This window comes from Thermobia domestica, chromosome 18, assembly GCF_964235325.1.
Source record: "Thermobia domestica chromosome 18, izTheDome1.hap1.1, whole genome shotgun sequence".
NCBI classification, from domain to species: Eukaryota; Metazoa; Arthropoda; class Insecta; order Zygentoma; family Lepismatidae; genus Thermobia; species Thermobia domestica.
In genome coordinates, this window is record NC_137471.1 from 101,697,452 (window position 1) to 101,710,855 (window position 13,404).

Genomic DNA, 13,404 nt, shown 5'->3' on the forward strand with positions numbered 1-13,404 from the left:
GCGAAATAAGTGACGCTCCAAAAAAAGATTGATCTTATTTCCTGAGGTATATTACCTGAAAGGATTAAATGAAGTAATTCTAGAATCATCGTAGTTAATCTTTCTTTTGAATCTGGCTCATGATGTAAAAGTAGATCCTTAAGAATCGAGGGACGGAGACCATCAATACTACGGTCCAGATGGGAAGGATTTTGCAGCGTATCGTAATTCAGAAACTGAACCTCTTGGTATATTAGGGTGATATTTAGGAGAGTCTGGTAATGAAAAGGTGTCTGAATGTGAAGGGTACTTCTCCTTAAGTACTTCTAAAACAGATTCATTAGGTGTGGCGATGATATCTTCAGAAATTAGTAATCTGATTGCACTCTTATGTCTCCATCGTTGAGTTTGTTTTCGACACTTTTGGTGTTAAAAGATGTTGAGTCAGAAGAATGTTGAGATTTGCGTTTGTATTTTTTTAAATAATCATGGAGTAACGCATCTCGGTGAGAATAATCCCATTCGCAAAGTCGTTGCTTGACGCAAGTCGTTCAGTTTTTAACTTGATCTGATTGTGACGGAACATTAAGTACTGCATACGGGAATAATAACAGATCCATCCATGCGTCTAGGTCGTTTCTGTTCACAATACGATGGATGACATCATAGAGAGAGGTAGATACAGATGACCGAGCACCTCTTGGGAGTCTTCTTAGTAAAGGAACGGAGGATTTTAGTTAAAAAAAAAAAAATAGATGTTTTTCGTTGTGATTATCACATTCAAATCCATTTGATGAAAAAGGATTATAATTTAGAGATGATTTCTGCTTTGATATGGATTTTTTTTTTCCGGAGAGTTTGGTGACTTTTGCTAATGTGGATAGCAAACCCTCTTTGGCCAAATGATTTTCGCAATGAGGGCAGGATACATAGTTTTCATCGTATGAAAAATTATCTATTTCATTGTTGTTTGTAACCGACACGCTTCTAATGTCAGAAACTTCCTCTATATTGTGACTCTCCTGGCAGCAAGCATCATTGGAAATTAGATGATTTACGTCATCATAACTTTGATCGAGCCTCTGCTCGTCACCCGGTACGCTGCGCAAACACAATTCTGGATTGTTATATTTGTGAACCGACTCCATCCACCATTGTTGATAAAAAAAATATAATTTTAATCAAACAATAGAACATTTTAAATCTGTTTAAAATAACAATTTAACGGATTTTATAACGAATTGGAAAGAAAATATAACATAGAATCAAAGGTTAAATCATAAAAACACCTCAATAGTGAAAGAGATAGTTTGTGAAAAAGCACTCCTCCGGAAGTACCTCTCTTTCTGCCCCACATATACATTCATACACAATGAAGAACACGCATTAATTTTTTGTATGGGGAAAAAGTATCTTTTTATACTAACAATGTTAATATCAACAATAAAGTCAATATTTAAACATATTTGAAACAATGTTTTAGAAAAATATCACGACTTACTCTGTATACACGTGCTTTTATTATATAGGGTAAACCTTTTACTTTGAAACGTCGCTGTAATGCTTAAACTGATAAATAAAGAACGGAGAACTTTTGTACGATGCAAATATTAACAGGAAAAAACATTTGACATACTGTGCAATACCGTCAGATTAGCAGGGTTGCCCATTCAACATAAAGCTATATTTTTGAAGTGGCACTATATCGGATTATTTAAATCATTATATTAAATGTAAACTTACAATATCACATGTAGTGTTACGAACTAAAGACGATACAATATTACAAACATCCATTTCGGAGACCCTTATGACATTAATAACGCAACTGAGACGATGGGAAATGTAAATCCAAAGTATCTTAGTACTAAATATTATCATTGGGATATGATGTATTTCGAATAAATAAGAACAAAGAGATGATTGTTTAAAAGAAAACTGCTAACAAAAATATAACATTCAGTCACGTAGATGGTGTTCAGAAGACGAAAAGATTATAATGCTGTTTACAGCAATTTGATATCTCATGCCGTTCCGGAGATATGACAAACATTACAATTTGCAATTACGTAGTTATAAGAAACTTTTGTAATTACAACTAGCAAAGTTATTGCTGTAATGTTATAGAACCAAAAGAAAAACACGATTATTTTACAAATTTTATGTAGATACGTCATTGTAAGTATTATAGCAATCTCTATCCAACTTTTGTTTTCTTTCTTTCTTTTCTTTTCTTAAATCTCCGGAACAGTTTGATATATCAAATTGTTGTAAAGGGATTATAATTTTTATGACTATCGAAATAAAGTCTTTGTTCCTATTTTTTCAAGCTACGTCATATCACGATCATAGTATTCGACCAGGTACTTTCGATGTGCTACGCCTTATCCGTTTTTTACATTATTACTATTACATAGTAGCCTCCAATATTTGGATGTTTGTGATGTCGCATCGCCCTTAGTTTTTAATACTGAACAAGAAATGTGATATTTTAAGTTTTCGCTTAATATGTAGACTTGAAATAAGTAATAATCTGACGCAGTACGACTTAAAAAAATACAAGTTTATACAGGGTTGGTGATCATGTGGTATCGCACAATATGTTAAAACAAATTCCCCCTGTCGATATTTACATCGCACAAAATTTCAGCGTTTTTTAAAAAATAATTTACAAGGCCGTACCAAGGGAAGTGGCCAGCGTATACATGTATAGAGAGCGTTCAGTAAGTTTTGCACAGATGGGTTCAATATCATTATTAGTTGCAATTTGATAATGAAATTTTAGGTGAACATTTTTTGATTCTTTGGCTTCAAAATGGTAATAATTGTTGTTTCTTACTCTTTACAAGTAAACAACAATGAACAGTAAGAAAACATCAGGACCCGACAACAGTCGGTTTGGAATATTCAAAACCGGTGATGAATTAGCCACATCAATTCATACGAAGTTGCTTCCGCTTTGTGGGGATCATACATTGGACAGCGCCAGTATTCAACGTTGGTTGCAGCAGTTTAAAAATCTAGGCTTTCCAGACCAGGCCAGAAAATTATGTCGTCCCTTTCTGGGATCAGTGCGGTGCCACTTCACAGACTTCTTGGAACACGGCTCTACAATTAACAAAGAGCGTTATTATTTGTCACTGGATACGGTACAACGTGCTCTACATACCAAGAGACCACAGTTGCAAGATACAGTTATCGAACTCCATAATGGCAATGCCAAGCCTCACACTGCCATGATGATATCGTAGAAAATTCGATGGAAAGTCGTCCCTCAGCCTCCTTATAGTCTAGACTTGGCTCCTTCAGATTTTTTCCTATTTCCTCGTCTGAGGTCCACTTGAGAGGGAAAATATTCGACAGTGACAAGGCCTTAATTTCTTGTGTGAAACAATGGTGTAAAATCAGCCACCTGAATTTTACCAAAGTACATTCAATGAACGGAAAGAACGTTGGATGAGATGAGTCAGAATAGATGGAGGTTACATTGCGTGACATGGTGTTCTAGCCAAGGATCGAAGTATGTGCACCTAAAATATTATCAGAATATTGCAACTAATAATAATAATATAACCACCTGTGTGAAAATTATTGAATGCCCTATATATATATTTGCATAAGTAGGAATTGTAATATGACCAACTATTCACAATTATATAAGATTACTATTAATTACACCCAAGATTTGTCCTGTATTAAATCTAAGATAGTATATTAGGTGGCTTGGATAGCTCACCTGTTCTTATAAACGGTACCATTGGAACTTGAGCTTCACTGTCCCTTTCCGAAGACACTTTGAGGTCTGATCCCGCCTTCTCATTATAAGAACCAGCTAGAAGTAGCGAAAATTAAACCAGAGAAATAGTGAATGATTTTGTTTTACAAATATATTGAACGCAAGGTAAGCTGTCCATAGTACGTAAATGACTGAAAGCAAGTTATTCAAATTGGATAAAAGACCATTAACAAACTGTAAGAAGTTAATGAATTACAAAAACAAATAATACCAAGAGTGGCAACATACCAGAAACTTGTGTGATTTGGGATTTTTCTAAACATGTTAACTATCATTAGTGATGCATCACAATACTTTAACTACTCTTTATGAAAATCGAAACAGTAATTATAACTTAACATACAAAACTCTTATACAATAGAGGGCGTGAAATTCCCCGTTACCTGGTCGTCATTGGCGACCAAATGTTTTATCATGGCAATGGGAAATTAGCATTTACTTTGATTTTGAAAAAAATGGTAAACAAACTCTGATTTGGATACAGAATTTAGACCTGAAATTTCGTGTCTTTTACTATTTACATACTTGGTAGGAACGAAGAAATCCAGAAGCTGGTAAGGAAGAGAAATTACCACAAATAATGCAAAACATAATCACACAACACTAAAAAACAGTCAGTAAGACTTTTCGTTAAATGTTCTACTTTAAGTAATTATTATTCTTTTAAAAATAATAATACTTTAAATAATAATATATTTTTTTTTGATTATTAAAAAAGAAAAGGAATGGAAAGAAAATGAACAATAACTAAGAAGTAATCACTTTAATCAGTTAACAATAGTTAAAAGTGCCTTCCAATGGTTAACATAACTATTTCTACATGACATACGTTGTTACAAAAGGAATTTTTGTTCGAGTATAAGAGAATTCCATTAACAAGAATATGAATCTAATAATTTTTCCACTGGGATACGAATAGGTGCAGAATGACATAAGAAGTAAAATGACTTTCACATGAGTTTACGAGTTATTAGCGACAGAAGTTGATGTAACAGTTTAGTCTGTTAAAGCTCACTTGGACGCAGTAAACTGTTTTATTTGTCACAAATTTAAGAAGTAATCAGGTGAGTGCCATACTGAAATAGTCACGTGATAGTGTTAACTTCTTGAATGCAGATGCCACGCTAGAAAATTTAGTCCTATACCTTGACCATTCGGGGAATCCATATATTTTCCACCTCATCGTCTTTCAATAACCTATTTCCATATCTTCTTATCTGAACTATCCAACTGGCGATACCCCAACCTTATCCCTAAACAATTCAATCGTGTTAATACTGAAATAATAATATCTGACCACAAAATACTTCATCCGACTTTCCTCAATCACACCAATCCAGCATTATACTCTTTACTGGTCCTCGTACTTTCTTAAACAGTGAAGAAATATTTTCCAGGAAGTGAATTCAAATTGAAAAAGATGGTATATACATCACAGTTCTAATTTCATTACTTCAAGCAATTATTGTTTTCAAGTACACAGTACATTGACCCAAAACGTACATTCTATAACAGGTACAGTATAACATGGCACAAATCTCCCAAAAGATGCACAAAAATAATAAACTGACTATGAAAACGGTATTTCTGACCACGCTGAGATCTGAATCGAATGTAAATTCTGAAACTCGCCTTTTAATCCGCAATATCTTGCTAACCTCCCCTCTCACACACAAATCTATATCTCTACTGGCGGCTTATCTTACAGTTAAATGAAGTGCACACCTTGCGACCGATTCTTCCTATTCGTACAAGACGCCTCTCGTACTTATCTAATGAATAAATCCACTACGTAGAGAATCGCAATTAAATGTATAACCAAAAATGAAGAAGGAGATTTACTGAAAATATATCTAGCATCCAGAATTTGGTATTCTTATAAATTACCTAATTCATCTTCTCCCTCCTTTTCCTTTCACAGTACTATCCCAATAGTTCTCACTATGAGGTTATAAATTGATCTACCGTCTTACCTTCTCTCTTGTGGGCTTCCCTTCTCCTTCTTTTAACTAATCGAGAAGGGGGTATGCATTTCGACTCGCTTATATACTAAAATGTCTAGGGAAAATTATTATACTAAAATGTCTAGGGGAAATTATCTCTTGATTATCTTAACCTCTCGAGTACGATTTTTAGATATAGAAATCATAGAACACTTTAAAATTTAATCTGTTTATTTACTAAATAAAAGTGTTTTGTTTATGAAAGTCCTAAGATGTATCTAATTATTCCTGTGTAGAATTCTTAATTTATCTTGTATTTGTTTAGACACTCTAACTGGAGTGGGCCTGTGGAGTTACTAACTCGCGTTCACTTACAAGCTATCAGTACATTCCTTAATTAGTTTCTATCAGCACTACTAGTCACTTATAGAGTGCTTCACCTAAATCCCTGTCGTGGAACTCATCTGACCTGAATTCCGTTCCACATAAGGAGACTAGCTAATTCTTTTAGGTTAGGTGTAGGTTAGAGAAACGTATAAATTGGATCCGTACATTGAATCCCAGGTAAATTCTTAACTAAGGAAATTCTCTATCAGCTTCGTCTATGTTTCAAGACTAGGCTTCAATATTGTAGAACCCCGACTATAGAATTCTTACACACAATATTACAAAAACGAGCACTCGCTGTGTGCTCTACTGAACATCACTTATGTCCAATTCTCTAATCCTTCCCTAATCCCCTCCCTCTTGGAATTGAGAAATAAAAACAAAAAACTTAATTATTCCGTAGCTAAATTCCGTCTAAACACTTCTCGAAATTTTCCAACCTAAATCCTAACCATTCAAACATTAAGTAACTCAACAAAGACAGATTAACTAAAAACTAACTAATTATTTAGGAATAACCCATCTAAGTTAAATTCTGTAACCCTGGTTCCCACTTAGAACCAAAGACCAAAGACCACATTACTCAGTGGTATTCCTATCCAATGAATCTATACTTTGGTTCTCACTAGAAACCATCCTATATAGCCACACCGTTCTGGGCTAGAATCAAAGAATTTCAGCCAAAACAGGTCCTCACTCAGAACCTTCAACCTACAAACCACATCATTCAAACGCTGTCTCCAAAAAATGAAGCCCCGTTACCCAATTCTCGTCCGTATTTATAGCAGTCCACGACTACTAACTAAGGGACATTCCGCGGAGTGCGGGGAACCAAAGGTTCCTCTTTTTTTAAAAAAATGTTTTTCGCTTCTGCAACCCCCAGCGAGAAGTGTTTCCACCTAAAGAAAATTATTAGACATACATAATATACAAGTAATTTACAATTCAATACACAAGTTACCTAAATATACTACTACTTATTATATATATATAGGTTAATTAAATATAAATATAACTAAGACCAGGCTTGGTATTTTTACTAGTTCCATTCGTATATTATTTCTAAAAAATATATACATTTATATATAAAATATCGAAAACCAGCAAGGCGCGCCTTGCAATCTGCTGATAGGATCTTAATAATTCAAGTTTAAACAAAATATCTCACTTTTTAGATTAAAGATATGAAGTCGAGAACTTTGACAGTGTATTTCATGCAATCGTTTAATAACCTACACGAAACTTGAGGAAAAACCGCTGAACACTCAATATCACAATTTTTAGTTCAGAATTATACATATCAGGTAATACATACGGTTCGGGGTCTTAATTCCACTGGGAGTTGAACTTGGATTTAAAGAGCACCGCAACTGTTACCAATTAACTTACAGACCCCGAACACTATGGATTAGACACTAATATAGGCTGTTTTCGATTATCTTTACATGTCACCATCTCACTCTCCCGCCAGTGTGAAAGTGAGGGCTAAACCTGGACCTAATTGGCATTTGGAGTATCACTACCTAAGCGACAACGAAAATTATGGATTCGACATTAATATCCGTAGTTTTCGATCACTTTTATATGTCTCCTCCTGTCACTCTCCTTTACTAGCGTTAGGGAGTCTTACCCCACTAAGGGCTGAACTTGGACTTAAACGGCATCGAGAATGATACCAATTAATTTAGCGACGCTAACAACTATTGATTCGATACTAATATCGGTCGTATTAGACTATTTTTACATGTCGCCATTTTATCCCACCGCCCGGGTGCTAATGCGGGTTGAAATTGGACTTAACGGCGTCAAGAGTGTCACAATTCATCTCAGAGACCGAGAAAACTATGAATTCGACAATAATGTCGATCGTTTTCAATAATTTTTATACGTCATCTTCTCTCACTCCCTCCCCTAGGTGTGCTAGGGGATCTCATCTCCCAGAGTACTGTTTTCCAGACTGTAGGTAATATGTGTAAAAATGTGGTTAAAATTACTCCAGGGACTCCTGAGTTATACTGAAACATACACATACACGCATACATACATACACATCTTTGTGTACGTATATAACAATAATATAAAGATAAAATGTTTGTAGTTACTGTACACTCTCAATCCTACTTTTCATTCTATTTCACTAATTCAGTTCTCTAATTTTCTCGACATCGTTTCGCGTCACAGTGGAAATAAACTGTTCAACCTATCTCTGCGTTTCAGAGGCATACTGTAAGAGGGCCAGAACCGACCATATGACAACATACTCAGACAAGAGAAGCAATATTGGTAACTTGCGTTAACATTTTTTTTTTATTTATTTATTTATTGAAGGAGATTATCGAACCAAATAGGACAAAAATTACTACTACTAGCAAATGCTTCACGAGTTGCTACGGGCAATATTCTTCCTTTTGCAGTTTTGATATAGAATTCGTCTTGGAAATTCAAACCACTTTTTGATATAGAATTCGTCTTGGAAATTCAAACCACTCGTATGGTCATCTTAGTGAACTACCCCCAATTCCTTTTTTCTTAAATTCCAAGTTAATCAACAAGAAACGCGCCCTTTTTGCTGGTTTTGTGGTTAAGCCTGGGAAAAGAATTTCACTGCAAATGCACGAACGAATAAAGTTTCTGAGTGAAGAAAACTATAGCACTCGCCAAACTGCTATCAGATTGCGATTGACCCAAAAGGCAGTTGCCAGACCAATAAATAATTTCAAAACCACTGAAAATTACGGCTATAAAAAGCCAAAACGACGTCAAAATAGCACAACTAAGCGTATGAATAACATAAAACTTTTGGCAGCAAAGAAGTCACCTAGAACATCAGTCAAAGCAATCCAGGCTGGTTCACCGAAAGATGGGAATATACTTAGCCAAAGGACAATCCACAGGAGGTTATTATGTGCTAATTTAAAATCCTATAAGTCTGCCAAAAGGAAGAAATTGTCGGCCAAGAACATTGAAGACCGACTGACACTTTGTAAAAGGTATCAGAAATGGACTATTGAACAATGGAAAAGAGTTATGTTTTCGGACGAGACCCAAATATCGCAATTTTATGCCTTATATAGATACATACGACGGCCTCCCAATACAAGTAATTCTTCACTGCTGCATCATTCCCACCATAAAGAATGCTGCAAAAATTATGGTCTAGGGTACCATTTCTAGTAAAGGAAGATTTGGATTGTGGTCATGTCTGAAGAGAAATCAATGAATGGAACTGTCTATCTCGATGTGCTTAAAGAGAAGTTATCAGTGTTTATGGAGATCAACCAGAATACCCACTTTCAATATGATGAGCTCCATGCCACCAGATAAAAGCTGTTCAGGAATGGCTTGAAACCAGGTGATTTCAAATTCCTGGAGTTTGGCTTGGAAATTCTCCTGACCTGAATCCCTTCGAGAACTGTTGCGTAATTTTAAAGTGAAAAGTGGCTGAGTGTAACCCCAGTTCAATTTCTCAATTAAGAGAAGCTATAACACACGTCTGGATTACAGAAAGTACACCAGAATACTGCGAAAAATCGTGTCTGTGCATGTCTTCTCGTATCCAAGCGGTGTTAAATAACCAAGGTTTGCACACCAAATATTGAAATCGCTCTGAAGCATACTTCATTGCGTTTCTATCTCTGAAATGTGTCCTTTTTATGTAGTTCTAAACTAAAACGTATCACTTACATCATTGTATACATCCGTGTTTAAATGAGAATATTCTTGTGTATTCATAAGCATGACACTTATTTGTGGTGAGTCATCCACTCTGGCTAATACTATATATATATGTGATAAGGATACTTGAGTACACAACACTGTATATTTCTAATCCAAGACTTTTTTTTTTTTTTTTTTATGCAATTCGAAATCTCTTGTCCAAAAATATGGAGTCGTCTTGCTTTCGCGACATATGATGTGAAGTTTTTCTTTACTGAACAGAATTATGAGCTTCCACTAAACTCTATTCTCTTCCTCGCCTTCCGCTTAACCTTGAACGTTTGCAGATTCAGTGTCTCTTTCAGTAAGGAAGAATAACTAAAGGACGTCTGTATCTGATTTGATTTGTAGTGTACTTTTATAGTAAGTTTTGAAAGTATACCCAGAAGGTGCTGAAGAAGTATTTTTTATAATGCTTTGTTACAAGAAAAGATCGCCTTGGATTCGGAAATATATGTAAACAGGCTAAATCATTTATCTTGATACGCCCTTGTAACTTTTAAACTACTATACACAAAACGCTTAAATTGCGTACCACGCAAATATCGACAGTGGGACATTATTTGGCATACTCTGTGATGAGGAGGATATCTATATTAATATATATGAAAGAGGATAAGTCAGTCATTGATCAATGACCTATTCATATTATATCTAGAAATGTGAGATGAAATGAAAGCTTATTTTATTACAAGAACGAGGAGAAAGGAAGATTTTTAAATAATACTAACATACGCCAACTTATCGGACCGAAATCCGGGCGTCGACATACACAATTTATATCCACACATAGCTCATGTAATAATAACCATATTAGCATGGGGCAATTTAGAATGCAATCTCATAACAAACTTAACCATTTAATTTTAGGTAGAGCGATTAATTTGTTAAGATGGATAGTTTTGATTGCATAAATAAAACTAGAGATATCAGATCAGATAATTACCCAAACTGGTGCTGTGCCTTACGTCAAAATCAATAACAACTGTCATATTGAATTTAGAAGTTAGGTTACGAGTTGGATGAATTTGGTAACGAAGATGAATAATAGAAGTGTGTTATCAATTAGTAACCAGCATGTACTCACCCATATTTTGATCAGTGAAGATTTGAGAGGTTGATCATTCTTGTTTGATAGTCACTTGAAAACTCTCTCGAGTTCACTACTCTTTTTGCCCACCTACCTTTTCTTCCTAGTTTTTGGTAGCGTCATTTCTTCCACTTACAATTACATTTTCAGAGTTACCTCATAACTTGAAGTAGGAAGTGTTTGTTATTGCCTTGACACATTGCTACATAACATAAGTTATATTTTCTATTAAAAGAATGTTTTATCTAGACATAGTTTTGAATTGTTACGAACCTACCTTAATTTCTTTACACGTGTGAACGGCCTAACAGAACCAGATCGAGAATCGAGTTTTATTTGCATTTAAAATATGAAAGTTTACAAAATATTAATGTCAAAATTAATAAAATATTATTTGCCCTTTACCAAATCGCTTCAGTCATATCCTGGGAACATAAAAGGGATTCCCAATAATAATAATAATAATAATAATAATAATAATAATAATAATAATAATAATAATAATAATAATAATAATAATAATAATAATAATAATAATAATAAATTATTATTATTATTATTATTATTATTATTATTATTATTATTATTATTATTATTATTATTATTATTCACGAATTCATGAAGTTAGGGCCATAGTACTTGGCATATAAACTTTCTACCCACTCTGTATCTATTATAGTAATGAAATTGTGTTTTTGTTAGATCATAACGAAAATGGACTGAAATGTTTGAAATAAATTTCGAACCAAATGAAATGAAATGAAATCTTTGAGTTTTACGTCCCACGGTTATACCGGTTAGGCTAAAGGAGACGGTGATTATGAGAAATGAATGAAATGGTGGAATGAAGAGTGGGAGGAAACGGGAGAAACCCGAGAAAACCCACGCGCACGGTGTTTGTCCACCACAAAGTTCACTTGGCGGGGGCGGGGATCGAACCCAAGTCCCCAAGCACCAGAGGTGAAATTTCGAAACACAGCACCTGACTCGAGCCGAATTTTTATCATGTTACTTTTACTAAAGTGCGTTCCTAAGGGCGATAGGGGAGCTTATATATATATCTCTTTCAAATATTTTCTTTGAACCTAATCTTCATCTGCGTAGAACGGGCAGTTCGGCAAGAATCGCTTACCACCTTCTTCGAACTGGATTTTTATTATATGACTTTCACTAAAATGTATATTGTAAGGAGGTACAAGGAAGATCACGTTTTATGCGATAAACCGAGTACCCCACGAACCCATCAATTTAAGGAAGATGGAACTAGGTATATAAACTCCTTATTAAAAATAAACGGATGTGTCCCAGCATTTCTGAAAATTCTGGTTTGAAGTGTGTGTGAGTGGGGGGAGGGGTACTTACCATTTTTTTTTTTTGAAAAATTGAAAGCGACGTTGTTTGTTGTTTGTGAGAGCATCACGGGAAAATATGAAGAGTTTGAAATGAATTTTGGGACATAGTACCTACCTCATGGTTAGCTTCTTATTATGTCACTAAAGTTCATATCTCAAGGGGGTTCAAATTTTACGTCAAAAATTGAGAAACTTGTGGGCTTTTTACTTTAATTAAAATGTGTATCCTAAGGGGAGGAGGGAGTTCAAATATTTTCCATAAACCTCTTTCTCCCATACGGAGTAGCTAGTATTTCGGCAAGCAGTAAAATGAATAATTACTTTCGAAAAATAGTAATAATAAATAAATAAAACTGTTCATAATTCAGAAATTTGTTCCTTTTAATCAATACATACAATTATGTTTACCAAGTGGTATTTGAACTTTCAGAAGAGAAATAATTTAGGCCATGTGATATGAGATTTACGCAAGTGGATATTGATTTCTATGAAGATACTAAATGTATGAAGAACGTTCACCAAAGATCTCTCCTAACCTAGTTACAGTGAATGCGGATACTGAAATTTTACATGTGTACTGATACATATCTCGATAGGTTATGAGGAAAATTTCGTCTTTTATTTCCTAACATTTTCTGTGTTAAGAGGCAGTAAAGCGAAAGGAATTGTAAAGATGGATCCAACTGAATACCTAGTGGTGACCAAGTTTTTGTACTTGAAAGGCCACACGCGAAAGGAAACATGAAAGATACTTATGAAGAGGAAGCCCCACTATACGATGTGAAGCACTGGTAATTCAAGTGTGCTTGAGCTTCCGTATAAACGAATCCCATTCTAGGTCATTCCAGTCAGTCAATGATGGGCAAGACAATAAAAGACCATTGGACAAGTGGGGACTGCCATCTTGGAGGATCATCATATAACGATTTGCTAACTATTTGAAGCTGTCAAGATAAATGTGAGGTCTGTGGGAAAAATAATTCATGAGTGTTTAGACATGCATAAGGGGTCTGCCCGATGGGTTCCCCAGCTGCTGACAATTTCCAAATGCAGGAACGAGTCACTTGCTCCCACGAACTTTTGATCCTGTACGCCGAAAACCACGATGACTGTTCGGACAGATTAATAACTCAGGATGAA

At 34.9% G+C, this 13,404-nt stretch overlaps 1 protein-coding gene across 4 annotated transcripts in view; it reads right to left on the bottom strand.

Moving 5' to 3' along the window:
* The window catches only part of LOC145674948 (uncharacterized), a 99,662-nt gene that overhangs the window by 58,824 nt on the left and 27,434 nt on the right, over positions 1-13,404 (bottom strand). For 3 of the 4 annotated variants that reach the window (XM_081745212.1, XM_081745213.1, XM_081745215.1), the window contains exon 4: positions 3,716-3,811. The exons of the other annotated variant lie outside the window; for it this stretch is intronic. In XM_081745212.1, the coding sequence (XP_081601338.1) occupies positions 3,716-3,811 (96 nt within the window). The remainder of the gene's footprint in view (positions 1-3,715; positions 3,812-13,404) is intronic. 4 annotated transcript variants of the gene reach the window in all.